We start from the raw sequence: 16876 nt of genomic DNA on the forward strand, positions 1-16876 counted from the left end.
TTTACTTCTTTTTTCGGGGATTTTTATATTTTTTAATCTAAATAATTAAAGTTGAGATAAAAGATCTTTTTTTTTTTACTTAATGACTAATTTTATGAGTAATAAGTAGCAATAGAATAAAATTGTGTATGACATTGTAAAATTTTAAAATTTATAATATTTAAATATGATGTTATTAATTATATATGTTATTAATTTTAATTATATTTATAGTAAAAATATCATACAAGAAGTCAAAATAAATGACCAATGATAATATATAGATCTTTTAAAATATCAATTTTTTAGGAAAAAAATGCCAATTTTTCAACTTCTCTTTTTTAAAGAATGGCCATACTTGCACAATCATAACTAATCTAGATAAATTATTTTATAAATATGAATACACTTTTATGAATCTTCATAGCATGATTTTAAATAATTTTTTAAATTTTAAATGATTAAAAATTATTTCTATTTGAATACAATATAATGTTTAATATTATATTTAGTTATAGTTGTAAAAAATATGTCTAATTTTATCACTAACTCCAGAAGTTTCTTTTTTGAATAGATCCATTTCTCATGTATCTACAAGTATAAAAAAATAAAAAAAGACTCATGAAAGTCTTATCGTCTATTAATAAGAATAATACGTGAGAAATATAACAATTTTTGAACATATAAGATACATAGAAAGAAATTAAAAAAGAAATAGCAATACAAAACTAAAAAAAGACATGGCTATATTTAAAAAATCTTAAAGAAAAAAAATTAGCAATGAGAAAAAAATAAATTAATAATATTTAAATCTTTAATTTAAACTACATAATTACTAATTAAAGATTGCAACATCATTTTTTTGACGAATGTATAATAAATTTTATTTTTTATTTTAAAATATTACTTTTTATACAATATATCAAAAATCACAATTACATGTACTTATAGAAAATAATTAATAATCTATAATACATTGAATTCTTTACATACTTAAACTGCAATTATACACAGTGATAATAGAAAAATCTGAAAACACAATCTTACATCCTTGTTTACATAATAACTTTAATAATAAGCTATTGAATAGTAGTTTTTTTTAATTAAAAGAAAAAAACAAAATTTACATTGCATCTGTAATTTATTCATTATACAAACTAAAGTAAAATATTATTGGTTATTCTAACAGTAAAAGATTTTTATTTTATTTTATTATACTCATTTTTTCTTTACCAATAACCTCTTCTTAACATGATGTGTTTTTTGTGTCATCATATATGTTGCATTTACTTCCTAAAGTATTGAATTTATCAGTAACATTATTTCACAATTTAGTATAATAACCATGTAGTAATACATTGTGTAAAGAAAGTATGCCTCATCCAATACAAAACATGAATATTTTTCTTCGTTATTAATTTCAATAAGAAAAAAATGTCCCTTAAGATTTGATATAATATATTTTTTTTTATTGATTTCTTCCATTTCATTACGGCTATATAATAAAGATTACATATTATTAATATTACATTATAGATAGTTGAAATCACTAACATCAAATGTCTTTTATACAAAAGGTTGTTATACTTTATTTTTTTTGCAATATTGCAAAACGTGCACTTATTTTCTCATAAGAGGCATATTGAGTAAGTTTTTACATAAAAAATTAATATTATCACAAATAAAATTTGTAAAAATGATAACAATAATAATAATAAAGTATGGTATATATATATATATATATATATATATATATATTAGTATAAATTTTAATATTCTATAAAACTACAAATCAACATCATAAAAAATATATGCTAAAAAAGATTACTTAAATTAATCATAAAAACAACAAAGAAAATTTGAAGAAATTAAATCAATACACATTCTAGCTTTATAATAATAAATCCAACCTCTATTACACAATGTATAAGCAACAATGATTGACAAATCTTATATTATCTTTTCATTGCACTTGCTAATTCAATAAACAATCCTTTAATAGAAATATTCAAGTATATTTTTTAATTACTATATTTACAATGAGGTAGAACCAATATAATTTCAATTGACCTCTTTTGCCGTCTCATTAGATTCTCTTAAATTTTTGCAAACCTTCTTACTACTTATACAAAATAATTATTTTAGAAATTTATACATGATGCTTTATTAGATTTTTGCAATTCTCAAAATATTATGAAAATATTTAATTTGTCTATTTATCTCTACTCTACTTTGCTCTTGTACTATCTAGAGCTTTATACTTACTCACCAATGCCTCAATTTTGCACTTAGTGATATGTTGATTTGACAAAGAGATGAGAAGGATAAAAAATGTAATTCATTCAATTGTGCATGGTAGTGAAGAGTAGAAACAAGTTGTAATAAGGGGATTCAAAATTAAGATTTTTAGAAAACCATATAATAAAAATTCAATAGTGATATTTTCAAGATTACTCAAAATATCAAATCCAAATATCACCATTCAAACTTTATTACCATCTTCAAGTTTTTGAAGTATCACTTAATATTTTGGTGATTTGAAAAAGTCAAAGAGTGGTGTGGTATGGAGTCAAAGTAGGAAGAGAGTTAAGGCAAGCGACATGGTTTTTGATACTTTACTTGCCTTTCTTTTGATATTTAGATCTTGTAAGGTGGATGATTTGGTAAAGTATCAAGTGATATTTTAAAATGTCATGGAATACTTTACGGGTGAAATATCTTTCAAAAACCTTAAATTTGAATCTCCTAATAAACTAACTTGGAGGAAGAGTAGGTGAGATTGGTGTGTTGATTTGCTTCTCATGAACATGACATAGAATGCCTAATGAAGCAAATTTGAGTGTGAGAAATCAACTACAAAGGTAGAAATAAGTAGCTAGAGAATATTATACATTAGGAAAAAGTTAATGAAGAATTGAAAGTAAATCATGAAGAAAGATCAAAAAGAGAGATATGACATAAAGAGAAGTTTCTAAGGATGCCAAATAATAAAAGTGGATGTAGTATTTGTATTCTATTGACTACTAGAATTAATTTGAGATTTAAGTGGATCAATTTAATATCCTCCAAAAATTATTATCTAAGAGCATAGCCATCGTTGTTGCCAATGATGGCACCAATGGTCGTCCAAGTTGCCCCAACCTTAAAACAAGCTCCATTGTGGCTTGGTCATCGATCTCTGCGGCGCTGATTCTGATAAAACGGAGCATTTCCACAATAGCCTATTGTGGAAACAACTCTTATACCGGAGATAGGACTTGAAGTAGAGCTTGAAGGGAGCCACTGTAGGACGGGCAAGTAGAATGGCATGGCTTCTATTGGCCATAAGGGAGGATAGTTGATAGAAGCCCTTTGTTTTTTTTTTTTTTTTTTAATCATGTGAGAGGGGCTTCTCAAAAGGAGGGGGGGTTGGGAGTGGGGTCTTGGGGAGCCAGTGTAAGGCAGACATGTGGCGCCAGGCTTGACTTACGTTAGAGCCACCCTAGCCAATGAGCCATGCAACCACTACATCCACCTGTTTGTCGTCCCCGTTGGCACCAACGGCTGGCCATGCTCTAACAAACACAACTTCTCACTTGGACACCCCTATTGTATATTATCAACAATGGAACTTGCATGCAGTCCCTCAAAGATCCGGTGATGTGTGACCTGGATGAGCGGTCATCTCCCAGGGGCTTGAGGGACGGCGTATTCACTAAACCACATCGTGCAAGGCATTGTTGGTGCTACTGCTGCTTTTCACTAGTAGTAGTAGCAACGATTCTTCTTCTGCAGCTGCTTCCTCTTTGTATTTCTAGCACTAGTACCACCAGTATAAGTGATATTCTTTCTCTGCCTCCTCCATCTCAGCAAGCCCAGTGCCAAAAACCCCACCTCGGGACGAAAACAGAAGAAGAAAGAAAGAGAAGAAAGAACGAGTTGTGCTCGCTGCCTGTGTGCTTTCTAGCTAAAGCCCGCAGTCCCTGCATTGAGAAAACCAGTGGCGATACTGCGAAATCTGGGCAAAGGGACAGAAAAGCCCTCAGATCCATCCCTAGAGCTCACAAAAGTGCAGACCAAGTGTGTGTCTGTCGACAAGGCGAAGTTGAACAAGCAGGCCAGCCTGTGAACAAGCAATGCAAAGCTCTACTCCACCATCACAATGCAGGACGACACTGCAGTCACAAGGCACTGCCTTTTCCTTTGACATGCGCACTGCTGGTCTCTACACTTCGTGCATCCTTTGAGTATCCCAATGGCCCTTCAAACCAGTCACAGAGTGGTGCATGTGATTCATATGCTCGAAAGCAAAAAATCTGAATTATCTTCGAGAATTGGTTGGGAAGGGACCCAACAACTCTATGGAAGGAACAATTCGTCACACACTGCTCTTTTATTTTTATTATTATTCTTGTGAGGTTCAATACTGTTCTCAGGAAAAATCAACTTTTGCACATGGGGAGTTTTATATTGCCATTGTTGTTGGACAGGGTTAGTATAATGAACTTTTTTCTTAGCGTTGTGTATTGCTAAGCCCAAGGAGTGGAACTATCGAGATTGGGCATAATAAATAGCTTCAACTAGAATCTGTCTTTGCAAACACTTGAATTAAGATTAATATAGAGCAACTTTTTGTACATGATTGTACCTAACTTCCTAATAATATGGAAGATATCACTTCAATGATCTCGCTTTCTAAGCATTATTATTATAATTATTTTTCTTTGTATCTATTACATTGATAAATTGTTTAATGAGCAAAAAACATTTTTCTCAAAACTGAACAAGTGGAGAGTATCCTTCTTGTACTTTTACAACAAGTTATTTGTACACCAAGGAGCCAAAATATCTTGTAATAAACTATATTACAACCTTTTGCTACATATACTGAAAATCACAATCTTAACAAGGTTCTAAAAAAGAATTCTTTAAGTTAGTGGATAAAGTTTAATATACATTTTTTTTATTTTAATTTTTAAAATTTTTCTAATCATTTTGTGACACCAAACAGTTTTTTTTTTTTTTTTTTTTTTTTTTCTGAATTTTTTTTGAAGATCTTTAGTATTTTTTCAATGCTTGGCATAATTTTTTTTAAATCTAGAAGCAAGTAAAACAATCAGAAAGACCTCATCTAGTTTTTTAATTTTATATATGCATATTTTAGTGTATATGTATATATAAGAGTAAATTAAATATTTTAGATGTCAAAATATATAATATATTTATTTAATTTTGATGTAAAGATTATATGATATTTTATTATATTATATATTGTATATATGTATATATATATATATATATAAGTGTGTGTATGTATATATGTATGTGTGTTTTTGTATAAAATTAAATATATTATATTATTTATATTTTAAAAAAGAAGTAGATTAGATTTTTTGTTTTAAAAAAAATTACATATAGTTAAATTCTAAGCAATAAAGTCTAATTTTGGATCACATAAAGAGGTGTCTAAAACTTGAATTTAAACAAAAGTATTTTAAAAAATATTATACTCATGTACAACTAAGAATTATGACAAAAAATTTAAAAAATATATGTTTTCATAAGATAAAAAAACTACTTAGATGGCTATCATTAGATTTAAAGACCTAAGAAAATATAAAACACAAGACATGTGTCAACATAACCAAGAATAAACTTGGTCTTATTTTTGTATTTATTACCTAATAAAAAAAAGATATTCAAATGGTTTGTAATGATTATGAGAGCTTGAAATTTAAATATCTACATTGTAAGATACATCCATAGTAGCTTCTTAGATACAAAATATTACTATAAGAATTTGGTACATCCACATGGTATATGCAAAGACACATGTTAATCCAATTTGTATTTAGAAAGTTTAGATAATATTTTGTAGGAAGGTATTACTTATCTTGTTTATTTTTACCTGATTTAATTTATATCTATTTCATTAAATAATTTAGGAATTCATAAAAAGAAGTGCATTCACTTACTATTTTTCGAGAAAATCTTGTATTAGTATAATTTCTTTGCATGTCTACAAATCTTGGTTTTGTTAAAATGTTGTTAGGCTAAAATTTGGATTGTTCTTATAGCCTTGATATATTTATTGCAAATTATAAGAGATTATATAATTGATACTTGAATAATTTATTTTACAACAATAATATTTCTAATAAAATTGAAGTGTATAAAATATCATTATTTTAATCCTTATTGTAACCTTAAAATAAACTCTTTGTTTTACCTTTTTTGTTGTGACACAATAACAAGGTATACTTAATGTCCTTTTCTATCATGTATGGTCAATTAATTTTTGCCAATCGATGCTAAGTCTAAGCTAAAATTAAGTATTGAAATGATTTCTATTATATTTACTGTTATTATATTTTTATTATTTTTGTTTTAAATTTATTGTAATTTAGATGTTAATTAATTTTGAATTTTTCTTAGAATAAAGATATTTTAAGCTATTTTTATTTTTTAAAATAAATTTTTTAAAAAAAGAAAGAATTTGTAAAAAACAAAATTTTAAAAGATCATTTATATCAATATATTAGAGACCAAATCCTAAGGTTTCTATGATTTTAGCTTTAAAAAACAATTATACCTTACACAATTATAAGTCTTTATAATGTCCTATATAAAGATTAGATGGCCTAATTTAGGTGAATTATTTTAGTAAACCACTACATAAAAAATATTATATTTTATGTAATAAAAATAAATAAATAAATATAATCTTGATTAATCATGCTTTATAAATAGAATAGAATTCATATTTTTCATACTCCAGAAAATATTTATTATGTAACATACAAAAAACAAAGAAAAAATTATAATTTTTTTTAAGACTTTTTTTTTGTTGGTTTTAGGATGAATATAGTACGATATATAGTTATAGTTTTTAAATTTTTTTAAGAAATAGAGAACTAAAAATAAGCTTAAAAAATTATCAACTTATATCATTATACCATATTGCCTTGTCTTTAGCTAGGTCCTTAACTATTGTTTAGAATACTTTGTATGTTATGGAATCTCCAATAGAGATTTTATCTTTTGATTTTCTTTGTAGAATTTGATAATATGGTTGAATCTTTGAGAGTTTTAAAATTATGTTTTTCTTTTTAAACAAGATATTATACTTAATAATTACTTTTAATTACTATTGATATTTTGGTTTTTTTCAAAATTATAATTTGTTTTCTACTTTTTAAGTTATTTTTTCTCATTATTACTATCTAGTATTTTTCTTTTTTAAGTATTTTTTCACAATCATAAAATATCACATAAAGATATTTTGTGTTATTAAATTAATTTTATTTTTTTTATAATTACTTTTATTTATAGTATTTTTTCTAATTTCTAATATATTTTTTCTTTTGAGATATTTTTAGAATTATATATTAGGTTTACTTACCTTAGGTCTTATTTAGATGATTTCTAAGATTTTCTATTTCATTAATTTTTCTTTAGCAACTCTTGCTTATTCTTTGATTTTTTTTTCTGGATAATATTTTAAAATATGTTTATACTATATTTCTTATAAAATAAATTTCATTTTTTTGGATCTTCAGACTTTTTAGAGTTTAAAGTCAAGCTTCTAATTTGTAAAAGGATTTATTTAATAGAATTAATTGGATAAAAATAATTAGCCAATATAGTTATATTCTTATTAATCATCTTTTAAAAAAACCTACCATTATTAATATTTTATAAATAAGAATAAAGTTTATTCAATCTTATTAGATAATATACTCTATTTCTTTGCTTATTTTATAAAATGTTATCTATATTATCAATATAAATACTACTTCATTAGATTCAAGAGTCATTGATTTATTTCCATGTCAATCATTTTAAAGTAATTTTTTTTATTATGTATGGAAGATTTTCCTTTATTTTATTTTTATCATACTTTAATAAGCTTTTAATTGGCATCTAAAATTATGATTATAATTTCGAAATTATAATTCATTCTATCCATGTTTTGAATCCTTCTTGCATTTGTAATATCAAACATGAATAGAATGAATTACAATTTTTAAAAACACTATTTGAGAATATATGCATTAAAAATACCATCAAATAGTATTTTTAAAAAATAGTACATCTTACAAGTTTGTCAAGTAGAATAGCTTTAAGAGAGACATGTTAGAGACTTAGTTTAATCAGATTGAACTATAAAATAAAATATCTAATTTTTACATATAATTTAATGACGATTATTTTAATTATTTAAATCATATTCAATTGACACAATTCGTTATTAAATTATATGTAAAAATTAGATATTTATCTTATAGTTTATATAAAACTATAATAAGTATAAACATTAAAGTTACATAATTAATTTTATTCTTATGTAACTATTTATTCTTATTATTACTAGTTCTTATATATTTTTAATTTTCTTTTATCAAACAAGAAATAGAATAAAAGCCATCAATCATACATATGAATTTTTTTATCAAGCATAAATACTATTAAGAAAACATGAATTATTAATAGAAGATGCAAAGAAAGTTGTAAAATTCAAGATTTGAAGGCTCTTAAGATTTGAAGAGCCTTCAAATCTTTTCTTCTAAGTGTAGATATTGTGTGCTTAAAATTAACTATAGTATTTTTTTTTTGGCATATCAAAAGATGTAACATATGATTATAAAAATCGAATTGTAACAATGCTAAATATTAATCAAATTTTATTAACCAAAAAATGTGTATTGTTTTAATAAACCTCAAATTAGATCTTAGAAATCATTTTTATTACTTTAAAAAATATAAAAGTTAAGATCATACATCACAAAGATATATTTACAATAGAATTTTTTTTTAACTTACTAATATTTATTTTTATAATATCTATATTTATCTAATCAAGTTCAAATTCACAAGAGTTTTTCTTGCTTTAATTGTAATACATAATTTAAGAGCTAAATTTAATAGCGACTTAAGAAACAAATATTTATATTTCAATCTACAAATTACATATATCTAAAGTTTTGAATTTTATGAAATTTGTAAATAATCAAGTTACAATCAGAATATTTAGATTAGATATGTAAACAAAGTCATGATTTTAATTTATGTTGATGGTTTGTACGTACTTCCAAATAATATCATAAGATATATATATATATATATATATATGTATATTTTAAAACCTCTATGGAGTATGTTTAAAATGAGAATTTTAAAATTATGAAATGTACATCAATACTACATTTGACAAGAGATAAAAAATAAAAATAAAAACTAAGTTGTCAAAGATTTGCCAACCAATTTACATCATTAACTTATGAAAAACAAAATTTCAAATGGATGTATGTAGAAAAGTTTGTTTTCATTCTTCTTTGAGATCATGTGTGCAGTGGTTAAGTTGTGGATTTATCTCAACTTAAACCCTCATGTTATAATATTCCTAAACTGGGTGCATGCGATGAAGAGCCAGATCATAGTAAACGTTATAGAATAATATATGTAATTTGTATTCAGAAAGTGCTAGTTGGTTTAATGTCAAGTCCTACTATAAACCTCTTGTTAGCAATCCTAATATTCAACTGCATTTGGTGCTAGATTTGCAAAATTACTGGTACTTTAGTACTGTCTATGAATGCTTTCTGCAATGTTTGAAGCCATTTTGAGATTAGTATATTAAATGTGTGGAGGTCAGGATCTGGTTGTCAAGTATGATTTCATTTTAGAGGATCTCAGTACAGGTATTTAATTGAATACAAAGAAATTATATTTTTGTTAAAGGAGGGCAAATTGTCATGATTTGTAATTCATTAACAGCTAAATTTGAAGATATGAAGAAATAAGTTTTGATTGATTGGTTATCAGAATTAACTTATATAATAAATCAATACATGAAAATTTAAAATAATGCAAATAGAAATATTGAAATGAGTAAGTTTAACACTATGTGAGTAAAAATATTATTTGTTGATGTAGTAAGAACCTTACAAAAAATTGAATGGTTATGTTATGACATGAGAAAAAGATTGAAAGCAGATATGACAATTGTTTTTTTTATAAGCTGTATTTAAGAAAAGTCATAGATATATATATATATATAATCAATTAGTCAGAGTTTCTTAGAAAGATCTTAAATGAAAGTGAATTAACCTTAATAAAGATTTTTTTCCAAAATTTTAATATACAACAACTCGTTGGATCATGTTCATTGTTTAAAAATACATAACAAAAGTGTAACAGAGATGGGTAGATATAACCTTTCTTTCTTTTTTCTCTTTTCTTGAAATCATATATATATATATATATATGTACTGGTATAAGCCTCATTTTACTGGGCTTCAGTTGTTACAAAAGAGAAGCTGGTGAATTTCATCTTCGAGAAGAATTAGGAATATTAGCATGATGAAGTTGAAATATTGGCATTAGGTGAAGTTCACTATGAAGTTCTTTAAGACTCCAAAGTCTCCTATGACAGCCAAAAACCTGGAAAACCATCAATGGCTCCTGAAACATACTACGCACAGCAAACTGCATGGGTGCAAGTTGAGAAATGTCCAGTTGTAAAATTATCACGATTGTCCATGAATCCAAAAACACACCATGCACAAGTGAAACTAGCTTATTGTCTTGATAGAGTGCACATCGGCTTCCAGTAACTTTTGCGGTGCAAAGAAAATTCTTTTCATGCACACAAGACCTGTCTAGCTATTACATAAAGCAGACGACAAGAGGCACACAACGCTCAATTTTGTATTGGATTTTTGTTCACAGACATTACATCAAAAATTAACCCCCGGACAAATCTCTAAAAAATTCAACCCGCATGCAAGTATCCCACAAGTTCATATGCTGCTACAGTTGGCAGTAGACAGCTGATCACGAGGTTTCCACAACAGGAACTCATGAAGCCATTTCTCAGCTTATCAGTCAAAACTTTGAAATTGTGAACGAATAACGATCCAGTCCGTTTACGCTGTCCCATGAAACTTTTTACCAGCTTCCACGGCACCCCTGCAAGTAACATATTAACAGGTGGAATCCATTCATCAGCACAAAGATGATGTATACTGAAGATCTGGTAACCCTCGTAAAAGAACCTTGCGAAGATAAACGTCATTTACATGTAACAGAAAAAAGAAGAACTAAACTTCATGTTCAATCGACAAATAAGAAGAGGCACAATCCAGGAACTTACTTGAAAGATTCAATCATCTCCTTATTATTGGGATCAAGTTTTACACCACAGTAGAAGGCATCTGCAGCCTCGTCAAACCTCTGCATCAAAACATATCATGCCACAGTGTCTATCACTATCACAGCATAAGAAGCAAAAAAGTTAAAAACGTAAAATCTATCATATATGACCGTGACGATGTGCTGATATGTTAGATAATTATCACAGCATCAAATATGTCAAAAGAACTATTGTGGGATATCATTGCACCAAAACAACGCAGGTGAAATAGACTTTTTTTAAAGCACAAATGCTTTTTGTAAGAAAAACTGGAAACTGCGCTGCAAAGAACAAAACAAGCAAAGGATTGACAAGGAGAACCTGAAGTAGTAGCAACGCAGATCCTTCACGGTAACACGGTTTGGACCACTCTGGGTTCAAAGCTCTAGCTTCTTTGGCATCGGCTAAGGCCTGTTCGGGCTGACCCAAACGCATCCAACATACGCTACGATTCGACAAAAACACTGCATTTGTTGGATCGAAGTCACTTGCCTGCGTCACATAACAAACTTTTTCCATTACACCAAGAATACCACTGTCCAATAAAAAATTAGGCTTATCACAATAGTCTTTCAGCATCAACGTCTCTCCAGAGCGAATCAAGAATACGTCGTCATGCAAAAGCAAATACGAATAAAAAGCATGGGCAGCGGTGAAATGGACCTGGGTGTATGCATCTACGGCAAGCATAAAATCCTGCTTCTTGAAAGCTTCATCCCCTCGGGCTTTTGCTTCTGCAGCCTTCTTCTTCATCTCAGTTGAGACCTACGCAAAATTAACACACTCAATTAAAAAAAAATCAAGTCAATAGCATACAAAAAGCGACTAACGGAAACATTGGCAATTGGGATGATGGCATATAATTGTGGCTTGGCATTTCAAAAACAAAAACAAAATAATATAAAACAAAATATTTTTGGAAAAACCACAATTAAGGAACAGCAGCATGAAGTACAACTCCGAAAAGATTCTGATGACGGCATAAAGTCTTACACAAATAAAAGAACAAGAAATCTAAGAATTGAGTGCAACGTACTTCATACATTTGCAACTATAGTCAAAATCTTACCTCAGGTTTCTTACGTGCATTGGCCTGAGCGGCTTTGGCTTTTTCATCAGCCTCTCTTGATTTCCGAAATTCAGCCTGTAAAGAGAAATCACCTATTACACCAAGCTCAACCAAGCATAAAAGCAATGTTGTACTTAAAGATTATAAATTTGGTATATATTCGTGTATATGTGTGTTTCTATTGCTTGTACTGCAGCTTCACTGTAGAATTTTTAAGAACTGAAAAGAGATATACTTCTCCGAGGTAGTGCAGTACCTCTTCATCAGCAGCTAGTTTTCGTGCATGAGACAGGACTCCGTCAACAGTCCAATCCGTAATGGCGGGGTCGGTCGTTGTAACAGGCAATAATTTCTCCACTATAGCTCGGGACTCTTTGGCAGCATGTATAGGCTTTGCCTTATCCTGCATCAGGAATTTCCTCATTCCATTCAGTACGCAACCGTTGAGCTTTGCAGACAAGTCAAGGAAATCAAATACACACCGCTAGTTCATAGAATTGAAATTCACCAGGCTAATCAGGTAATTAAGGACAAGGGCAATACACAGGGAAAATATTGGATGACACACATGTTTATGGTAATAAATGTATAAATAATGAATGAATGTTACACACGTCATCAACAGCATCAGGATTCGCTCCAGCAGCTAGAAGACAGTCCACCATCCGCTCATCGCCGCGGTCTGCAGCAATATGAAGTGGGGTAACTCCTCCCATAGCGCTTGCATTAACATCTGCTCCTTTCTGCAGAGAATAGATATTTTGAGTATTCCGAAAATGAAAATAAATGTTCCGTGCTCACAGTATCAAAAAGGTAATATTTTACCACTGCTGCAAAGCAAAGTATAGACTTATAAAGCGAATGAAGCCAAATACCTTTATCAAGAGCTCGACACTCTCAGAACTTCCCGCTGCAGCTGCCGTGACCAGAGCGGTCACATCATCATCTGTAGCACCGTTAGGCTTCAAAATGGAACAAAATGTCAGTAGCAATAGGGTAGATTGAACAAGATTATCGTCATCAAAACGAGTGACCGCTGTGACAAATAAAGGAATTAACCTTGCAATATCAACAGAATAGCATAAAAAGCAGCAAAACTAAAATATCGTATCCGGTGAGGTTTTGCACGATTTGAAGCAACTATCAAACCAGGCTCAGGAATCAAGCTCGACAACTTAACGAAGAGTAAAGCTAGAACTGTCAAGATCTCTATTAGGAGTTCATAATTGGATCATCACCAGAAGGTCTCAAGGGCTTTACATTAGCACCACTGTCAAGAAGGAGTTTGACTGCTTTGGGATGATCATGGCCTACGGCCCAGATGAGGGGAGAACCGGCGTCACTTGGGGAATCCACATCCACTCCTTTTGCGACCAGGGCCTTAATAAGTTCCAAAGAGCCTACAAAACATTGCAAAACGCTCAAAAGAGTTATACTTAAAAAAATTCAAATGAACCAGAAAAATGATACATGAGAAAAATCTAAAACTGAGAAATTGCAACGTTCATGGCAGACATTAGGGACCTAAAAGATCACAATCATACTGTTTTTTTTACTGCAGAACATCCTGAAAGGGCAAAATTAGACCTGTTCCGGCAGCATGATGGAGTGCACTTGGCTGATTCTCACTGGGCGTGGCACGAGCGTCTGCGCCATGTTCAAGCAAATACAAAGCAGTTGAGGTGTGACCCTGCCTGGCTGCGTGTATAAGAGGAGTATCGCCTGCATCAGAATTCAAAATTCACTATGCGATGTCAGATACTCTCATAGTCGTGACATATCTGTGCACTCATAACCACGTTCCTTTTGTGCGATACATTTGAGCAGGTCAGACAAAATCGTATCACACCTAGTTGAACATAATATGGTATCAAATGTATGATTGAGGTTGAACTAATCCTAAATCACATTTTCTGCCACCTCATTCACTGGAAGTTGTAATCAGGACTGCAAAATCAAAATGAAGAAGAAGAAGCCTGAGTCACCATATCATAACCAATATTAAACTTGGTCACTAATGTGGGTAGATTTTTTCATACTGTGAATGATTCGGCACAAGTGTAAGGCGCAAAAATGGAGAAAGAACCTTTCGTAGTAATTCTATGCCCTCAAAGACTCACATTTGAGAATATTAAATGGACGACCGTTGTCAAGTACTGCTCTGCAATTACACAGAAGTCACCAAAAAGGATAGCAAATGCTGGAACCAAGACCAACAAAAAGGTACCATCGTTATCTCTAGCGTCTATGGAAAGCTTGAGCTCATCCACCATGTACTGGCAAAGCTCATCACATCCACCACGGGCAGCGAAGTGCAAAGGGCCACGTCCATTTCCATCCTTCACAGCAGCCAACGCTTGGCCTAATCCATTCCCATCATCCAAAGCTCGGGCCACATCTGTAAAGTATAGGGTTTCATAACTATTTCGAAAGCTAAAAGTCATCCGATTTCAGACTCACTAGCAAATGACTTGGCTATTTTATGGACGGTTCATTTCGCAAGCAAGGACTTTAAAGGCGAAGTAAACTACAAGAGGAATTTGCAGAAAGGAAGCCGCAAAAAGAATAAATATGAACGCTCTAACTTCACTCGTGTTAGGACATACCTTTGAATGCTAGAACATTGCCATCACGTGCTGCACTTAGAAGCTTGGATACACTCTCACGAGCTGTAAAACAACACAATTACACTTCTGCCAGTTTCAACAACGGCAAAATTTCCCAAGACAAGCTGAACTTATGGCACGATACGAAATAGATCAGGCAAGAATGAACCAGCATTGCAAACCCGTCTGTAAAACTGAACCAACTCCATCAACAGTTCTCAATAGATAGGGCGAGGTCTGAGGTGCTGAAAGGAGACTACAGAGGCTCACTCTAATTAACAGCCAAAGGACTTAACTTGAGAAACTAAGAGATAAAGGATGTCAGTTAACGAAGCAAATCCGATGGTGCATTACTCGTCAGAGATCTAGTGTAGTTGCCTCTTAAATTGAAGGAGTATGAAGCTGGGTGATGGAGGGACGGGGTGGGACGAGGATTGTACGCGGAAGAGAAACGCAACATGTAAAATATATGAAAAACAACAGAATTTCAGGACGAATTAATGTCCAAAAGATGTACCAGAAAGTGCCGAAGCTGTGTCCTTGGGTGCTGACTTGTCAGGGGCCATTATTTTAAATAGGTTTGCCTTCGTTTGTTACTTCCCTGAGTAAAGTACAAGCCATCCCGATTACTGATCAATATCAAAAAAAATTGCCAACACAACAGGAAACCCTAACAGCTGTGCACGGTCTAACAGCTTCAGTTTCTACCATGAATTCCCATGTATGAAACACAAAATTTAGAAACCTAGGCATTTAAATAGAAATTGGATTCAACATTAGTCTCAGTTAATACAAACCCTAAGACCTAGATTACCCTCAGTTCCCTGAGAGAGAACGAAGACAGAGGAATCACAGAAGCAATGAAACGATCCAGAACATGCTGACCAACGTGGTCTTTCTGTAGAAAGAAATACTGTTTCCGAGCTCTGTGAACGTCACAAGACTTCTAGCTTCATGAGCAGATCAACAGGGAAAGTCTTTGTAATACTACTGAGAATGCCACTACACAGTCACCACTAAAAGAATCTACAGTACAATAAAACCCTACTTTCCATCGCAACTTCGGTATTACAGTTGCTTCAAAAGCACGGATTTACGTGCACATTTTCTTTCTATCCTGCATCGAGATTTACTCTTTTTTGAATATGCTGAGCGCAAAGTGTCACTAAACTAAGCAATTGAAAATCAATCCGCCACTGCAACACACTATGACAAATCTACACTCCGAAGCTCCTCATCTGTCTCACTACTGGAGGAGTAAGTCTACGATCGTCAAGTCCAAACTCATCAAGAGATCATTCATGGAATGGTACCTCAACTTTCTTGAGCCCAATTAGTACCCAAATCCATCAACCATGGCGTGGCCCAACAAATCAGAGAAAAATCACGTGCCCAGTACTCACTCCCTTTTCATTGCCCTCGCCTCTAAAATCAAGCCTCCACAACTTCCACCTCCTAAAATCAACCTCGAAAACCAAAACACATGAGTGAACTGGAAGAGGAGGAAAAAAAAAAAAAGAAAAAAAAAAAAGAAAACGCACCTCAACAATTGAAAATTCGTTACACAAACAAAAGATAGGAGTCTAGATTCAGCTCACGAGAAAGAAGCTGGAGAAATCGCCCAACGAAAAATCCTGCAGTGAATGAATCGAATGTCGAAGCGAAGGATTGAGAAACTCCGCCGCCGAAGTCCCCCGAGGCGTCTCCAAGCAACTTGACTTCTACCGCCACTCGCCGCAACATCGGCGGCAGCGGCGGCGTCTTTCAGCGGCTCTTGACGTCTTCGACGAGGGACCCTGTCTGGGGCGGATTATCATCCATTTTGGTAACAGGGCTCCCACTTTCATCCTGGGATGAAAAAAAACTCGGTGATGGGTCCAATGAGCTGTCTCCATTGCAACGTTCCCTTAAGAAGCTCCTCCGCTATCCAAGGAGGGTTAATATTTGTGGCAACTTCAAATATCATTCGAAATAGTAAGCTATTAATACAAAAATTGCTTCATGGGTTACTTGTTTGAAGATTGCGTCTACATTAAAATAACTTCCTTG

General features: G+C 31.4%; 1 protein-coding gene across 5 annotated transcripts; it reads right to left on the reverse strand.

Annotated features, from left to right (window-relative positions):
- Window positions 1-10648: 10648 nt before the first annotated feature.
- LOC112277687 (uncharacterized) lies at window positions 10649-16564 on the reverse strand. Of its 5 annotated transcripts, XM_024510302.2 has the most exons (15): window positions 16426-16564; window positions 16141-16282; window positions 15345-15428; window positions 14828-14890; window positions 14449-14619; window positions 13809-13943; window positions 13482-13621; window positions 13097-13183; window positions 12836-12964; window positions 12478-12624; window positions 12222-12296; window positions 11816-11917; window positions 11474-11644; window positions 11114-11193; window positions 10649-10929 (listed from the first exon to the last, which is right to left on the reverse strand). In XM_024510302.2, exons 3-15 carry the CDS (start codon window positions 15391-15393, stop codon window positions 10887-10889), a joined length of 1392 nt encoding a protein of 463 aa, XP_024366070.1. In that variant the 5' UTR covers window positions 15394-15428; window positions 16141-16282; window positions 16426-16564; the 3' UTR covers window positions 10649-10886. The 5 variants fall into 5 exon arrangements, with proteins under 5 accessions (XP_024366070.1, XP_090104129.1, XP_024366072.1 ...); XM_090248003.1 differs by lacking the exon at window positions 14449-14619; XM_024510304.3 differs by lacking the exon at window positions 16141-16282 and having other exon boundaries at window positions 16426-16537.
- Between the last annotated feature and the right edge of the window lie 312 nt (window positions 16565-16876).

Source organism: Physcomitrium patens, chromosome 26, assembly GCF_059467195.1.
Source record: "Physcomitrium patens ecotype Gransden chromosome 26, ASM5946719v1, whole genome shotgun sequence".
Classification (NCBI taxonomy): domain Eukaryota; kingdom Viridiplantae; phylum Streptophyta; class Bryopsida; order Funariales; family Funariaceae; genus Physcomitrium; species Physcomitrium patens.